Source organism: Gorilla gorilla, chromosome 11, assembly GCF_029281585.2.
Source record: "Gorilla gorilla gorilla isolate KB3781 chromosome 11, NHGRI_mGorGor1-v2.1_pri, whole genome shotgun sequence".
NCBI classification, from domain to species: Eukaryota; Metazoa; Chordata; class Mammalia; order Primates; family Hominidae; genus Gorilla; species Gorilla gorilla.
This window is the reverse complement of record NC_073235.2, coordinates 100,079,826-100,098,342: the sequence shown is the minus strand read 5'-3', so window position 1 is coordinate 100,098,342 and position 18,517 is coordinate 100,079,826. Positions and strand designations below refer to the sequence as shown.

General features: G+C 39.3%; 2 protein-coding genes across 2 annotated transcripts in view; one reads left to right on the top strand and one right to left on the bottom strand.

Annotated features, from left to right (window-relative positions):
* The window catches only part of BOLL (boule homolog, RNA binding protein), a 133,541-nt gene extending 127,956 nt beyond the window's left edge, over positions 1 to 5,585 (top strand). The window contains exons 12-14 of the transcript XR_002005038.4: positions 3,098 to 3,181; positions 4,213 to 4,381; positions 5,129 to 5,585. The gene's annotated coding sequence lies outside the window, so the exon portion shown is untranslated. The remainder of the gene's footprint in view (positions 1 to 3,097; positions 3,182 to 4,212; positions 4,382 to 5,128) is intronic.
* A 998-nt stretch (positions 5,586 to 6,583) lies between these two features.
* On the bottom strand, positions 6,584 to 11,171 carry MARS2 (methionyl-tRNA synthetase 2, mitochondrial). Its single transcript, XM_004033002.4, has one exon. The coding sequence runs from the start codon at positions 9,569 to 9,571 to the stop codon at positions 7,790 to 7,792; it is 1,782 nt and encodes a 593-aa protein (XP_004033050.1). The 5' UTR covers positions 9,572 to 11,171; the 3' UTR covers positions 6,584 to 7,789.
* Between the last annotated feature and the right edge of the window lie 7,346 nt (positions 11,172 to 18,517).

Here is an 18,517-nt window from a genome sequence, read left to right as displayed (position 1 = left end):
TTCCTGGCCTTCCAAGTTAGCAAGAACTTTAATGCCTTTTGATTTTTTTAATACATTTTAGATGATAGCTAAGAGCCTATATAAAAATAAGATTCAACACATTTCTTCAAAGACACATCATGTCCAACGAAATAGCTACACTTCAGAAAAAATGTAAAATACAGCATTGTGTATTCATTATGCAATTCATAGTAAAGTCTCTTAGTTTGGGGGTATAAGAGCTTATCTCAACTGTGATATGAGGTGCTTAATTTACCAGGAATTATCCAATCTGTGGCATTTTAGCTAACAGGGTGGTATTTGCTTTGGTAATAACCACAGTCAAGGATATTTAATCTGGTTTCTGCAGGCTTGTTAGGAAAGATATAAGAATACAGTAATAAATGTTCGATAAATTCATAGAACTTACATTGTTAATAAGTGGATGTCATATTAATAAGTTCATTTGTATTAAAACTGTATGTATGAAAAAGTTTCAGTGTTTGTGGCCTCTAATAAAATTATCTGGCTTTGTCACTATAATAGTTAATTCAAATAAAACTTTTGAATGTTGATGTTTTCATGTTCAGAGATAAATGTATATTTAAATAATTAGTAAAATATCATTAAAAAATACTTAGATTCATGAATTTATGACTATATACTTTCACTTAGAGAACTGCTGGATTCTAGAAATTGGAACATCATTCTAAAATTAAGAAACAAAATAGGCCGGGTGCGGTGGCTCACGCCTGTAATCCCAGCACTTTGGGAGGCCGAGGCGGGCGGATCACGAGGTCAGGAGATCGAGACCATCCTGGCTAACACGGTGAAACCCCATCTCTACTAAAAATACAAAAAATTAGCCGGGCGTGGTAGTGGGCGCCTGTAGTCCCAGCTACTAGGGAGGCTGAGGCAGGAGAATGGCGTGAACCCGGGAGGTGGAGCTTGCAGTGAGCCGAGATCGCGCCACTGCACTCCAGCCTGGGCGACAAAGCAAGACTCCGTCTCAAAAAAAAAAAAAAAAAAAAAAAGAAACAAAATAAGAAAACATGGACAAACAAAAATAGGGACTATACAGTTATTTAAAATTTTAACAATTTGCACAGCACACATAAGCAGGTTTAGGATATAAAAGAAAATACTAAAAGCAAAAGTGAAATATACCATATTTCATGATAAAGGTAAGTATATTTTTCTGAATTTCTATTTTGGTACTCATCAGTTTCATAATCTGGCTATCAACAAACAGATTCCTCATCTTGAAACACTAACTGATGTATTTCAGTTCAAGGTTCTTATTTGGACTTTTCATCTTCAGATCTTTAAATTTCATTATACTACTTCCTCTTCCCCACAATACTTAAAACAATGCCCTCAGTATATACATATTGACTGATTGTGGTGTTGGTACTAAAGGTGGTGCTAAGGCTTTGGCATTAACACAAGATTGAGTCCCAGGCTCTCCTGTTTTACAAGCTGTATAACCCTAGCCAAGTTGCTTAATCTCTGTACCTCCGTTTCTCATTAGCCCATTTATACCTAGAGTTCCATTATTGGAACGCCAAGCATGTGGGGGTTATTTTATATCCTGCTCAAGGTCTTTGCCAAGGTCTGATTGCAAAAATTCAAAAAATTGCAACCTCAGGCATAAATGGGTTAAACACAAGAAGAGTACCTTAAGGCGCTGAATACCTCAAGGGAAAAATAAATGAGAGAACACAAATAAGGAATACAGAACTGTTCTGTTCTCTCCCCTCAACTTATTACTGAACTAACAGAAAATTTGGCAAAATTATGGCCATGTGATTCCCCCCTTTTAGTAACCCAGAGAGGACTTACTGAATAGGTATATTTGGCTGACAGTTATATTCAAAAAGCAAGCTGTTATTTTCACACAGGTATAGATGGAAAAAGACAAAGTTTTAGAGTCACAAAACCTTGACTGCCATAATTTTTTTTCCTACATTTAGCAGTGATGGTACACTTAGTAGTAAGCATTAAAGACTGAAATGCTAATGTCTAGTATGAGTTGTTATACTTTTACCCTGTGGGCCTTTTTTTTTTTTATAGACTTGAACATTTCTTGTAATTTTCAATCTTAGCTTTTTACATTTTGAGGCTATGTGGTTAGGTCATACAAGTTTATAATTGTAACTTGGTGCATTACTCCTTTTATATTAAATTCCACCTTTTTAGTAATGGTTTCCCCCTAGTATAGATTATGTAATATTAATATTGCTACACCAGCTTTCTTTTGGTTAATATATGCCTAGTGTTTCTTCATATTTCTTAGTTTCTTCTATGTTTAAGTATATATCCCTTTTAACTACATATATTGCTTTTTAAATTGAATTTTGAATAGTTTTGTCTTGACAGAAGACTCATGAAGTTTTATTTTATTACAATTACTGACATATTTGTATTTATTTCTGCCATTTTATTTTGGGCTTTCTATTTACAATATTTTTCCTTTTTCTTTGCCTCTTTTTTCTCCTACCTGTCTTCTATTGCATTGTTCCTTCCTGGCTTCTGTTGGATTGTTTTCTTTCACTTCTCTTTTCATCTGGCTTGAAAGAAATACATTCCATTTGTATTATTTTGTGATTAATCTAAGATGTATACCATGTTTATTAACTTTATATTTTTAATATCTATAGCTTTTTAACCAATAGAAGCTTCTAGACTGGTTTCAAAGAAAGCCAAACTACTGAAGCTATTTTATTTAATGTGTTCCAAAAATATACAATCAGGAAAAAATGTGTAATTGGTCATATTTTTATGGAATGTATTAAGAGAATAGTATGATGATATCAACCTATAATAATCATTATCTAGTTTTTGAAGCTTCATCATCATGTTAAATCCCATAAACAATTGATTCTCAACTAATGAGGGGTACATGTACAAGTCATGGCCTTAACAGCAGTAGCACGGAGGTGTTAGTACCATTTCTCCCACATCATAATCTAAGAAAGGCATCCTCCATTTCCATAGTTATTCCTGGGTCTGTCCCTTCAGCTTACCCAGTGAGTCAGGCCCTCTGCAGATGTTTCATCCAGAAGTGACTCGAGGGCAGGGCTCATCTCTCCTTGGAGCTATAATTTTCTTCTTGCAGATGGCACACTTGGTTTCCTGAAACATCTTGACATCTCACACCATCCTGTTCTTAAGTGAGGAGCAGTGGACTTTAAAATCCATGGTGAGTAAACTGTGCCATTAGCTAAGGGGGTACAATTCAGCTCAAGGCCAAGGATGAAACATATGTACTATGCCTTGCTTACCTTGGTGAACATCCAAGTATGGCTGAACCTCCCAAGTGGTACTCATCAGAAGAGGCATGGTAGAGGATATATTATTTCTAGCTGTCGGGGCCATAGGAAGATCCTGTTGGTGTGTAGTTCCTTCTAGTTCCCTTCCCTCATCGTGAAAAGTGGAAACTAATGTGATACAATCCTAAACAAACTATTTAAATATGGCCAACTGTTTCCTGCTAGGTAGTTCCTTTAATTCAGAGGATCTATTCTGGGTAACCCAAGACTACCTACTAAAGAGAAGCAGCTAATTTCACCTCTAAATTGGTTAGTCCCTTCCCCTCTGCTCAAAGTAGTTATTGGTGACATAGGAAGGAAGTTTAACCAGGGCTTCTCCTGTCCTGTCTCCAGAAAGAATAAGATACTCTTCCTAAAAGGTTAAAATTCCCATTAACCTTAATTAACTTGGTTGTTAACTGTTATTAACCTCCAAATTTGGTGTGTTCCTCTTGATAAGAGTTAACCAATCCTCTCCAAACTTCCTGCAAGAGGAAGTGGCAGGGTGAGTTTTGTTGTGTTGAAATAACATATATTATACTATCTTAGTTTTCCAAGAGACTCAAGGGCTTTCTTCTAGAATCTGTCAATATGTCTACATATTGACAATAATATGTATAATATTATATATATTATACATATTATATATGTATAATATATACATATTATATAATATGTATAATATATACATATTATATAATATAATACATATACATATGTATAATATGTATAATATGTATAATATACATATTATATATTATATATATTATGTATAATATACATATTATATATTATATATATTATATAATAATACATATTATATAATATGTATAATATCATACATATTATTATACGTATAATAATATGTATAATAATAATAATAATCTGTCAATAATCTGTCAATATGTCTACACCCTTTTAGGTCCATTGATATTCACTTTCTGACAAAAGACAAGGCAAGGACCCACCAGCACTCCAGGTCTCACTTCATGATGATGTCATCCTCATTGAGGGCTCACAACCTGACCAACTACTGGTTTCACTTCAGTTTTGACATTTCCCAGAGCTAAAGAGCTAAGTCCCAATCACAGGTACAACCACCTTGGGGGGTGGGGGGAAGGGGGAAGACCAGTGTCCCAGGGCCCATGTTCCAGCCTAGGCCCTTCTTAAGTACTCTGACATCAACTTCATATTCAATTTATTGGGCTGTTCATAGCCCCTACAAAGTCCACAGATTCTTAAGAGAAATAATGAGGTCTACATGCAGAATAAACTGAGGTTTCAATAAAATCAGAGATTATATCTATTTCTCATGCTCCTTCTTATAGCCATAGGTCTTCTGTCTAATCTATGAGTTCACTTGTGTAACAGCCCTCCAGTATATAATGGGGCCACTTAAAATGTGCATTGCCCACTTCTCACATGACTTCACAGAGAGGATTATAGTCTGCTGAGTGAGTTGACGTCTTTTTATTACTCTCCTAATGTGACATCCATGAATACCTGATCTAGGCAGTGGTCTATCACCTCCTGCAATACTGCTTCCAGGAACACACCAAAATGAATATTTGAGGACTTCAAGGATAGTATTTGGAAGACAGTTACTTTCTGGCGAAGGAATCCAGAAAATGCCAGATAAAAGTATTAACGGTGCTAGAGTAGGGAATTCTACAAGTGTATCATCTTCTACCAGAAGTGGTTAGGATGCCCCCTCTTGGAAGTACATCCCCTCCAGTTTTCACGTATTCTCCATTTGCTATTCTTAAACTGCTGGACCAACTCAAACACATCACTAATTATTCAAAGAATATTTGCTGTATCTATTGTGCCTCCTATAGAGAATCCAACTGGTTCATCTTCAGGATCACCGCAGAAGTCAGATCCAACTTACCACACATTCCTCCATTTAAAATATCCTGTCTTTGGAAAGTCAGGCCTCTGCGCCAAAGCTAAGCCATCGTATCCCCTGTGACCTACACGTACACATCCAGATGGTCAGTTCCTGCCTTAACTGATGACATTCCACCACAAAAGAAGTGAAAATGGGCTGTTCCTGCCTTAACTGATGACATTCCACCACAAAAGAAGTGAAAATGGGCTGTTCCTGCCTTAATTGATGATATTACCTTGTGAAATTCCTTTTCCTGGCTCATCCTGGTTCAGAAGCTCCCCCACTGAGCACCTTGTGACCCCCACCCCTGCCCGCCAGAGAACAACCCCCTTTGACTGTAATTTTCCTTTACCTACCCAAATCCTATAAAATGGCCCCACCCCTATCTCCCTTCGCTGACTCTCTTTTCCGACTCAGCCCGCCTGCACCCAGGTGATTAAAAAGCTTTATTGCTCACACAAAAATAAATAAATAAATAAATAAATAAAATATCCTGTCTTTCTAACAATTACGCCCTGTCCTATCTGGTTCCCCTATGTTCTTGTGTCCTCCAGTATCACAAATATCCAGGTAGCCAGCTAAGTGCCTGCACAAATGACAGACTGCACTAAAAGAACTCCATTGACACCCTCCAGCAAGCAAAGGTCGATTGTATTGACCAGCACTAGGCTATAGGAAAGATCATTCAAGTAGAAGACACTGTCTCCATCCATGGTAGGAACTGTAACACTGCTATAAGAGCACTTCAAAGGCAGAGGTTATCATCTCACTGGTTTTCAAATATGTTTTCCTTCATCCACGTAAATACATATTATCTTTTTCCACTCTCTGCTCTATCCACCTGTAGGAGATATTACACTCCTACATCCTATGCCCCAGTAGTCTGTGCTAATAACCCCAGCAGTTAACTTGAACATGTCATGTGGAAAGCCCAGACTTATGAATAAGAAGGGTCTGAAGGAACATTTGTGGAAACAGTCCTTCCACCTTTAGAATACCTTCAAGCATTCCCTTCTAAGCAATATTCCAGCAACCAAAAATTCCTCATTTTGCTGATTAATAAACAGAAACTGGAATTGAATGGTGACACCTAGAATAAATCCAGGGGAACTACCAGTGCAATAGTTTAATTCATTGTGGACCCTCTCTACTTGCTACCATACTTAGAATGTATATTCCAAGGCAAGTTCTCATTTTGAACTTTGGCCCAGCTGTCTAATCACCTATGAGACATAACTGGCTTACTATGTTGTAGTCACTGTATAAATTGCTAACATCTTCTCTGTGATGTTCTCTTATGGAGCCTTAAAGAGATTCCTAAATCCAGTTTGAGATTCCTGAAGCATTGGTCAGTTCCTCCTTTCACCATCACCTTCAACGAATGCAATAGAACAGATCTGAATAAGGTACTTACAAACTTTTAAACTTTAATAAGTTAAAAGAGCAAAAGAAATAATCAGTTAAAATTACCTGAAAGTTGTGTATTAACATTTATAATAACTATTACACAATTTCTATATTGTATTAAAGATCCTGATTGACCAAAAGAAATCATGAGGTAAATTATGCACACGGATAACAAAATTAAGACTATAAGAAATATAAAGAAAACATTGCCCTTTTGAACTATTTACAAATTTTTAAATCATACCTGTAACCTAATGTTACTAAAGTTTAAAATTTTTAACATACCAAGTGCCTCAAGAGTTTTATAATTTATTATATAAACAACTTGATATATTTACTTATTCACTTATTAAACATTTAACAGAGTAAATGTCATTTTTCAGTAGTCTGAAAAAGAACGAGGATTCTGATAAGTTTGGGGTTTTTTTTTCCTTTCCATTAAAACAATAGTGGTTGCAAAGCTATCCCTTATTTTAAGAAAAGCAATAAAAATGTAAAGATCTGCAAAATTAGAAAGCAGAAAACTAATTTATTCTAAATATTCTGAATCCTCAATCTTTAGTAAGTAAATGTGTGAGATTAGAGCCATCTACCGGTTGAAGTGTGATGTTACACAACCCAACTGTTGGACTATTAACAAAGCAGGGAGCCTTAGTTGTAGGAAGTTAAATGGGGATACACATGGGCAAAAATCATCTGGTCTAGGACACTGGTTCAAGGGTTTAATAAAATACTCTCTTTTTATCAGGAAACCCAACATGTGTAACAAAGTAGGATCCCCCTGTAAAAGCCCCAGTAAGGGGCCTCCAACCCTGACCCTCAAAGAAAGGAGTCACTAATTAGCCTGAGAAGCAGAGGCCAGGCCAATGAAAAACCAGCCACGAGAGGTAGTTTGGGCAAATAACTGTGGTTTGGAAGGAGGCACAAAGAAGGAACAGCATTAGCAACACTGTCTCTTACCCATCTTTCCCGTAAAGACATCTTAGACACACAATGCACAAAGGACAGTGATCAACGGTCACAGAGAAATGAAGAATAGGAGCAGGCACCTGAAAGGCTACAAACCTCTTTTCACAGGGACACAGCTTATGTGCTCATTTGATTCCACACTTAAGAAAATACTAGTATAACTTTCCTGAAAATAAAAAATAAAAAAATAACACATTTGCTTTTTTACCACAAGCCGGTAAGAACTGAGTTTCTAGGTCCGGTGGGCTTTCACCAGCCAAGTCCTGGACTGGTCTAGTCTTGGAAACAAAAGCCCAGTTTCAGGTCCCAGCCTCCTCCCTTCAAAAGGGCATGGATGTCCATAGAATCGAGGCAAGAAATGGAGCTCTCCAAGACTCCTCTCTGAGGCAGAGACCCCCAGCCTGGACAGCAGCTTGTCAGCTAGGCTTGGGGTGACAGGCTGCAGCAAAGTCCCAAAGACTCGCAAACATTCCAAGGCCACATGAAGCACAGTACCCAGCCAGGGAGCATCCACTGGGCTCTCCCAGTTCAGCTTCCATGGTGCATGCCTTTGGACAAAACCATTAGTTTGCCGGACACAGCTGGACACGGCCTCCAGAGCCTTATATATCTGGAAGTTATCATAGTGCTCTGCTACCTGCTTTGGCAAAGTGGCCACTGCGCTCACCAGAGCGTAATCCTCTGCCTGAGCACGAACTGACGGCCCCACCAACCCTGGCTCACTAGGGAAGCAGGTAGTGCAGAAGGCTGGGTAGGTCTCAGAAGGATTTATTCTTTTGGCAGTGCATCGGTTCAAGAGACCTCCCAAGGCATCTGCCAGCTCGGAGTTCAGCAACTTAACCACCTTTTCATCATAGTAGTCACAGTCCCAGTTGGGGACGCCCTGCCGAAGGAGAAAGTAGCGGAAGCCATCCACAGTATAGCGGTTAAGGCAAGTCCTAGGATCCACCACGTTGCCCAAGCTCTTGGACATCTTTTGGCCACAGACTGTCCAGTGGGAATGGACATAGATGCGCTGTGGCGGGCTCATGCCGGCCCCTAACAGGAAGGCAGGCCAATAGATAGCATGGAATTTGAGAATGTCCTTACCTATGATATGAGAGGTGGCCGGCCACCAAGATTTGAACTCAGCATTTGGGTAGCCAATTACAGTGAGGTAGTTGACCAGGGCATCCAGCCATACATAGATGGTCTGCGAATCATCCCCGGGCACCGGAATGCCCCAGTGCAAGTGGCTACTTCTGCGAGACACGGACAGGTCGGGCAGCTCCTCGTCCAGCCACTGAAGAACTACGTGATGAAATGGTTCGGGGGTGATCGCCTGAGGGTTGCCCCGCAGCCACCGCTGGAGTGGCTTCCGGAACTGGGAAAGCCTGAAAATGTAGTTTTCTTCCTTGGTCCAGGAGACTGGATGCCCGCTCTCGAGAGATACAGGAAACGAATCCCCCGATGGGCCCGGCTGCTGGGTGACCTTGGCCTCAGGCAGGAAGCACTCGTCAGAAGCGCAATACCAACCTTCATAGACGCCCTTGTAGAGCAGACCGCGGGACTTAAGCACCCCCCAGAAGTGCTGCACAGCCACCCGGTGCCGGGCCTCCGTGGTGCGGATGAAATCTGTGCAGGAGATACCGGCCTCCTGGAAAAGCTGCTGGAACTGCTCAGAGACTCGGTCGCACAGCTCGGTCGGGGCCAGGCCCGCAGTAGCTGCTGCCTGCTGAATCTTCAGCCCGTGCTCGTCGGTACCAGTGGAGAATCGCGTGGCGGCCGTGCTGGGACCTCGGAGGCGACGGTGGCGGTATAGGGCGTCCGCCAGTAGTGCCGAGTACAGGTGCCCGATGTGCGGCGCCGCGTTCACGTAGAAAATGGGTGTAGTGAAGTAGGCGCGCGCATCACAAGCATCATCGCCGGCACTGAGGGAGCCCGAACTGTAGTAGCGTGGGCCGAAGTCCTCCAGGAGAGACAGCCTACTAGCCCCCGTGCTTCCTAGCAGCCGGAGGACGGACGTTCGCAGCATGGTGCAGACCTGCCGCAAGCGGAGGAGACGGCGTTCCGACAGCACGTGTGAGAGGCGCTTGCGCAGCCGGCTAGCGCCGCAGCTTCCGGCCGGAAAGCCAATGAAACGCGGCCCCGAGCGCCGGCCCTCGCCGCCCTCCCCGCCCGGCCCCGCCCCGCCCGCGCCTGCGCCGTCCGCACGCCGAAAGGCGCGGCGCCAGAGGCAGCCAATGGACGGCGGCTTGCCAGAGAAACAGCTCAGAGTTGCCGGGTTTAGGAGAGGCTATGAAAGAAGACGAACCTCTTTGCCTTCGTATAACATACTGTGTTTCCTGCTTTGGATTGTAATTTTATATTTATGAATCTGTTTCCCCCTCTAGGCTGAGCTGCTTCTAGGCAAGAGTTTTATATTCAGCCGTTTGTCTAAACCCCGTCCGTGGCTGGCATACTGCAAGACAGAGTATGGCTCTGCACATGCCCTGTCGATATCTAAAATGTCACCTAAATTTTATCTCAGAGCCTAAATCAATCTGTAAGGGAGGGAGAGAGAAAAAAGATGAAAAATCATTACCTACAGCATTTTGAGAGGATAAGAACTGAGAATGGAAGAGAAGTCTTTAAACAGTTTTTGTTGAATCAACAAAAGTAGATTTGTGATCTGCCAAGTTCTTGCCAAAGTTTATTGAGATCCAGGAAAGTAGAGTGCAATATGCTGTCACTGTGCATATAAAGAATAATTTTCAAATTTATTTCTCAAAAATAGTTAATTTTTTTAATGGTCTTGAAGTTCTTTTAAAATAGTGTTTCTCAAGTTTGCTTTTAGTAATGGAACTTTAGGATTTTTTTTAGGGGAGGAAACCTCAGGAGCCCAGAATTGAATTAATGTTAATCCCTGGTTCATAACACACTCTCATCTTTGATCTTTTTTTTAATTTAATTTAAGTAGCATATACATTTAATAATAAAATGGAGCAGCTATGAACCTACAACCCAATCTAAGAACTACAAGTGGTTTCAGAGTGTGGTCCCCAGAGCAGCAGAACTAGCAGCACCTGGAACTTTGTTCGATATGTATATTCTTAGGCCCCATCCCCCACCTACTGAACCAGAAAACTCTGAGCGTAGGGCCCAGTAATTTAGATTTTAAGGTGATTCTGATGCACATTAAAGTTTGAGAAACACTGAACTAGAAAATTACCAATGATTTAGATCTGTGTGCTCCTTTTCTTCTCGTACTGTCCTCCCTGAGGTAGTCATTGTCCTGAATTTTGTTCTTGCACATTTGTGTTATCACATACATAGTATGTCTAAGTAACATTGTTTAATTTTGCTTGTATTTAAATATTCTAAAAAGGATATAATACTACATGTAGTCTTCAACTTGCCTTTTTATTCAACATTTTCTTGCTATATTAATCCATGTTGTTGCATGTAACTGCATTCATATGTTCTTAATACATGTTGCATGTAATTCATTCATTTTGACTGCTGTATAATAACCTTTGACTGAACACATATGGTAACTTGGATCTGATTTCTGTAGTGATATGATGAAAGGTGGACCAATCGAATTCTGTATAAGAGATATAAAAAATAACTTTGGATACTCAGTTGATGTGCTCTTATTTAATCCAGCAGTTTAAGAATGACCTACAACAATCTGGTCTTCAACAAAGTTGATAAAAACAAGCAATGGGCAAAAGACTCCCTGTTCAATAAATGGTGCTTGGATAACTAGCTAGCCATATACAGATGAAACAGGACCCCCTTCCTATACCATATACAAAACTCAAATCAAAATGGATTAAAGACTTAAATGTAAAACCTAAAACTAAAAACTTTAGAAGGTAACCTAGGAAATACCATTCTGGACATAGGACCTGACAAAGATTTCATCATGAGGATGCCAAAAGCAATTGCAACAAAAACAAAAATTGACAAATGGGACCTAATTAAAGAATTTCCGCACCACAAAATAAACTATCAACAGAGTAAGCAGACAATCTACAGAATGGGAGAAAATATTTTCAAACTATGAATCCAAGAAAGGTCTAATATCCAGAATCTATAAGGAATTTTAAAAATCAATAAGCAAAAAACCTCATTAAAAAGGCAAAGGACATAAACAGACACTTCTCAAAAGAAGATAGACATGCGGCCAACAAGCATATAAAAAATGCTTAACATCACTTGTCATTACAGAAATGCAAATCAAAATGACATTTAGATACCATCTCACACCAGTCAGAATGAATATTATTAAAAAGTCAAAAAACAACAGATGCTGGCAAGGTTGCAGAGAAAAGGAACACATACGCTGCTGGTGGGAATGTAAATTACTTCAGCCATTATAGAAAGCAGTTTGGTGATTTCTCAAAGAACACAAAGCATAATTATGATTTGACTCAGCAATCTCATTATTGAGTATATATCCAAAGGAATATAAATCATTCTACTGTAAAAAAAAACGCACTCCCATGTTTATTGCAGCACTGTTCACAATAGCAAAGACATGGAATCTTCCCTAAATGCCCATCAACAGTAGACTGAATAAAAAAAATGTGGTACATATACACCATGGAATACTATGCAACCATAAAAAAGAACAAGATCATGTTCTTTACAGCAACATGGGTGGAGCTGGATGCCATTATCCTAAGTTAACCAACATAGGAACAGAAAGCCAACTATCATGTTCTCACAAGTGGGAGCAAAACATTGAGTACATATGGACACAAAAAAGGAAACAGCAGACTCTGGGGCCTACTTGAGGGTGGAGGAAGGGAGGAGAGTGAGGACTGAAAAACCACCTATCGGGTACTATGCTTTTTACCTAGGTGGAGAAATAATCTGTACACCAAACTGCCATGACACACAATTTACCTATATAACAAACAGGCACATGTACCCTGAACCTAATACAAGTTTTTTAAAAAATGGCAAGTGAACATAGGTAAAACTTAAAACTGGAAGGTATATACGGCACCCTCCAGAACTGGCAGATAAATGGAAGCTAAGTGTCTGAGAAACCAGGTTATCCAGAAATTCTTACTATTTTTTTTTCCTTTTCCATTGAAGTACTGCCTCAGCATACAAGTGTGCTATTTTTTCTCCCATTTAAAAAAAACATTCTCAACCTCCATTACTGCACCATTTCTTTCCTTCCCTTTAGAGCAGAACTCCTTAAAGAAATGGCCGTTGATACACACTTCAGTGATTCAAGTTTTCGCTCTTAGAAACAATACTACTATTAACACTGTCATATATGTTTCCTGATGCCTATATGCTGAAGTTTCTCTTGGATATATACATGGGAATGAAATTGCTGGATCATAGAGAGTATGAGTTTTCCATTTTTCAAAATAATGCCAAGTTATTTTCCAATGGTTAAACAAATTTACACTCTACTCAGCAATATACCCTTGAATAGATCTCTCCAGTACTTGGTATTGTCTGTCTTAATTTTTGTGAGTCAAATAGATGTAAAGTATTATCTCACTAGTATTTATTTATAACAGCAGTATTCACAATAGACAAAAGGTGGAAACAGCCCAAATGTCCATCATCTGATGAATGGATAAACAAATGTGATATATCTATACAATGGACTATTACTCAGCAATAAAAAAAAAAGTGAGAGAGGGAAGATGGTGGTTAGGAGACAGGGCTGATGTGCAGCTCCCACTTGGATGGAGAGAACAGTGTGGGCAGATTCATACCATGAACTTTTGCTCCAGCAACCACTGCAGGAGCATATCAGGAAAACCAAAACAAATCACAGATCCTTTAAAATAAGTGGCAGGCCCCTGCAAATTCCACAAGACAGGTGAAAAACTCTGGTGCTATCTCAAAAACACCACCTCCCGGCTAGAGGCCAACGAACTCAGGACATTACAGCAACTCATGACAGAACAACCCTGTTCCAAGGAAGGAGAAAATAACAGCTAATTCCACCGCCTGCAACATCCTGGCTAACCAGTGGTTCTGAATCTGTCCACGTGACAGCTTCACTGCTGGCATAACGAGCATTTGAGAAAGCAGGCACTCTAAACATATCTACAACCAAGGACTCTCACAGAGTCTACGTCACTCCCCTACCATCTCTACCAGAACAGGTGCTGGTATCCACAACTGGGAGATCTAAAGACGAATTGCAACACAGGAGTCTTCACAGACATTCTCCAGCACCAGCCTAGAGTCTGGTAGCACCGCTGGGTGGCTAGACCCAGAAGAGCAATAACAATCAGTCTGCAGTCTGGCTCACCAGAGCCCCATCTTTAGGGAAAGGAGGAGTGCATCACATCAAGGGATCACCCCATGAGTCAAAAGAATCTGAGCAGCAGCCCTTGAGTTTCAGATTGTTCCACTGAAATAGTCTACCCAAATGAGCAAGAATCAGAAAAGTAATTCTGGTATTATGACAAAACAAGTTTCTATAACACCCCCAAAAGACCACACTAGCTCCCACCAATGGATCCAAACCAAGAAGAAATCTCTGAATTGCCAGATTAAAAATTCAGAAGGGTGTTTATTCAGCTTCTTGAAAAGATACCAGAGAAAGAAATTTTAAAAAACAATACAGAGTATGGATGAAAAATGCTCCAGAGAAATAGATATCATAAAGAAAAAACTATCACAATGTCTGAAAATGAAAGACACATTTAGAGAAATACAAAATGCACTTAAAAATCTCAACAACAGAATCAAACAAGTAGAAGAAGAACTTCAGAGCTCAAAGACAACTCTTTTAAATTAACCCAATCAGACAAGGACAAAGAAAAAAGGATATTTTAAAAAAATAAACAGGCCGGGCACGGCTGGGATTACCCAGCACTTTGGGAGGCCGAGGCAGGCAGATTGCCTGAGGTCAGGAGTTCGAGGCTAGTCTGGCCAACATGGTGAAACCCCGTCTCTATGAAAAACACAAAAAAATTAGCCAGGTGTGGTGGTGTGCGCCTGTAATCCCAGCTACTCGGGAAGGTGAGGCAGGGGAATTGCTTGAACCAGGGAGGTGGAGGTTGCGGTGAGCCGAGATGGGGCCACCGCACTCCAGCCTGGGCAAGAGAGAGACTCCATCTCAAGAAAAAAAAAAAAGAACAAGACCTCCAAGAAAGTTGGGACTATGTTAAACAGCCAAACCTAAGAATAATTGGTGTTCCTGAGGAAGAAGAGAAATCTAAGAGTTTGGAAAACATGTTTGAGGGAATAATCAAGGAAAACTTCCCTGGCCTCACTAGAGATCTAGACATCCAAATACAAGAAACTCTAAGAACATCTGGGAAATTCATCAGAAAAAGATCATCACCCAGGCACATAGTCATCAGGTTATCTAAAGTCGAGACAAAGGAAAGAATCTTAAGAACTGTGAGGCAAAAGCATCAGGTAACCTATAAAGGAAAACCTATCAGGTTAACAACACATTTTTCAGCAGAAACCTTACAAGCCAGAAGGGACTGGGTTTATCTTTAGCCTCCTCAAATAAAATAATTGCCAGCCAAGCATTTTGTATCTAGCAAAACAAAGCTTCATAAATGAAGGAAAAATAAAGTATTTTTTAGACAAAAAAAATGCCGAGAGAATTCACCACTACCAAGCCAGCACTACAAGAATTGCTAAAAGGAGTTCTAAATCTTGAAACAAAACCTTGAAATACACCAAAATAGAAACTTCTTAAGCATAAATCTCACAGGGCCTATAAACCAATAACACAATGGAAAAAAAAAAAAGGTATTTAGTCAACAACTAGCACTATGAGTAAAACAGCACCTCACATCTCAGTACTAATGTTGAATGTAAATGGCCTAAATGCTCCACTTAAAATTTACAGAATGGCTCAAGGATCTAGAACTAGAAATACCATTTGACCTATAAAGACACATGCACACCTATGTTTATTGCGGCACTATTCACAATAGCAAAGACTTAGAACCAACCCAAATGCCCATCAATGATAGACTGGATTTAAAAAATGTGGCACATATATACCATCGAATACTATGCAGCCATAAAAAAGGATGATTTCATGTCCTTTGTAGGGACATGGATGAAGCCGGAAACCATCATTCTGAGCAAACTATCGCAAGGACAGAAAACCAAACACCACATGGTCTCACTCATAGGTGGAAATTGAACAAGGAGACCACTTGGACACAGGGCGGGGAACATCACACACCGGGGCCTGTTGTGGGGTAGGGGGAGGGGGAAGGGATAGCATTAGGAGATATACCTAATGTAAATGAAAAGTTAATGGGTGCAGCACACCAACATGGCACATGTATACCTATGTAACAAACCTGCACATTGTGCACACGTACCCTAGAACTTAAACTATAATAATTTTAAAAACTATTTTAAATAATTTTAACAGCTTTAAATAATCTATTATATGCCAATACATAAATAACAACATTTCAAGTTAAAAAAAATTTTTTACAGAATGGCAGAATGGATAAAAATCGACCAAACGATTATCTGCTGTCTTCAAGATACTCACCTAATACATGAGGATTCCCATAAATCTAAGAGAAAGTGGTGGAAAAAGATATTCCAAGCAGATGGAAACCAAAAGTGAGCAAGAGTAGTTATTCTTGTATCAGACAAATTTTAAACCACAACAGTTTAAAAAGATAAAGAGGGACATTATATAATGATTTAAAAAATCAGTCCAACAGGAAAATATCACAATCCCAAATATATATGCACCTAACATGGGAGGTCCCAAATTTATGAAACAATTATTACTAGACATAAGAAATGAGATAGTTGGCAACACAATAATAGTGGAGACTTCAGTACTCCACTAACAGCACTAGACAGGTCATCAAGACAGAAAATCAACAAAGAAACAATGGACTTAAGCTATACCCTAGAAGAAATGGACTTATCAGATATTTATAGAACATTCTACCCAAAAACTGCAGAATATACGCTCTTTTCGTCAGCACGTAGAACATTCTCCAAGATAGACCATATGATAGACCACAAAACAAATATCAATAAGTTTTTTCAAATTGAAATTATATCAAGTACCCTCTCAGACCACAGTGGAATAAAACTGGAAATTCACTGAATGGTAACAGGAACACAACTTACCAAAGCCTCTGGGATACAGTAAAAGTGGTGGTAGGAGGGAAGTTCATAGCATTAAATGCCTACATCAAAAAAACTGAAGAGCACAAATAATCTAAGGTCACACTTCAAGAAACTAGAAAAACAAGAACAAACCAAACCCAAACCGAGCAGAAGAAAATAAATAACAAAGATCAGAGCAGAACTAAATGAAATTGAAACCAAAAAACAATACAAAAGATAAATGAAACAAAAAGCTGGTTCTTTGAAAAGATAAACAAAATTAATAGACCATTAGCAAAGTTAACCAAAGAAAGATCCAAATAAGCTCAATTAGAAATGAAACAGGAGATATTACAACTGATACCACAGAAATACAAAAGATCATTCAAGACTACTGTGAACGCCGTTACACACACACACTAGAAAATCTAGAGGAGACAGATAAACTCCTGGAAATATACAACCCTCCTCGATTAAACTAGGAAGAAATAGAAACTGAACAGACCAATAACAAGCAGCAAGACTGAAATAGTAATTTTTAAAACTGCCAACAAAAAAATGTCCAAGAGCAGCTGGATTCACAGCTGAATTCTCTCAGGCATTCAAAAAGAATATACCAATCTTACTTAAACTGTTCCAAAAGATAAAGAGGGAATCCTTCCTAAATCATTCTGTGAAGGCAGTATCACCCGAACACCAAAACCAGGAAAGGACATAACAAAAAAATAGAACATTACAGACCAATATCCTTGAAGAACATAGACGCAAAAATCCTTAACAAAATACGAGCTAATCAAATCCAACAAATACTAGCTAACCAAATCCAATACTAGCTAGCCGAATATCAAAATGATAATCCACCATAATCAAGTGGGTTTCATACCAGGGATGCAGGAATGGTTTAACATACACAAGTCAATAAATGTGATACATCACATAAACAGAATTTAAAACAAACATCATATGATCATCTCAATAGATACATAAAAAGCATTTGACAAAATCCAGCATTGCTTTATGATTAAAACCCTCAGCAAAATCAGCACACCGCAAGGTAATAAAAGCCATCTATGACAAACCCACAGCCAACATTATACTGAATGGAGAAACATTGAAAGCATTCCCCCTGAGAACTGGAACAAGGCAAGGATGTCCACTTGCACCACTTCTATTCGACATAGTACTGGAAGTCTTAGACAGAGCAATTAGACAAAAGAAAGAAATAAAGGGCACCCAAATCGGTAGTGGAAGCCAAACTGTCACTGTTTGCTAATGATATGATCATATACCTGACTGAGAATACTGGCTCACGTCTGTAATCCTAACACTTTGGGAGGTCGAGGCACATGAATCACTTGAGGTCAGGAGTTTGAGACCAGCCTGGCCAACATGGTGAAACCCCATCTTTACTAAAAATACAAAAATTACCCAGGCATGATGGCGGGCACCTGTAATCCCAGCTACTTGGGAGGCTGAAGCAGAGGAATCTGCTTGAATTCAAGAGGCGGAGATTGCAGTGAGCTGAGATTGCACCACTGCACTCCAGGCTAGGTGACAGAATGAGACTCCATCTCAAAAAATAAAAATAAAGTAAAAATAAAAATGATCATATACCTAGAAAACCCTAAAGACTCATCCAAAAAGCTCCTAAATCTGATAAATGAATTCAGTAAAGATTCCGGATACAAAATTAATGTATGCAAATCAGTAGCACTGCTATACACCAATAATGACCAAGCTGAGAAATCAAGAACTCAACCCATTTTACAACAGCTGCAACAAAAAAAATAAAATACTTAGGAGTATACCTAACCAAGCAGGTGAAAGGAAGACTATGAAACACTGCTAAAAGAAATCATAGATGACACAAACAAATGGAAACATGTCCTATGCTTAT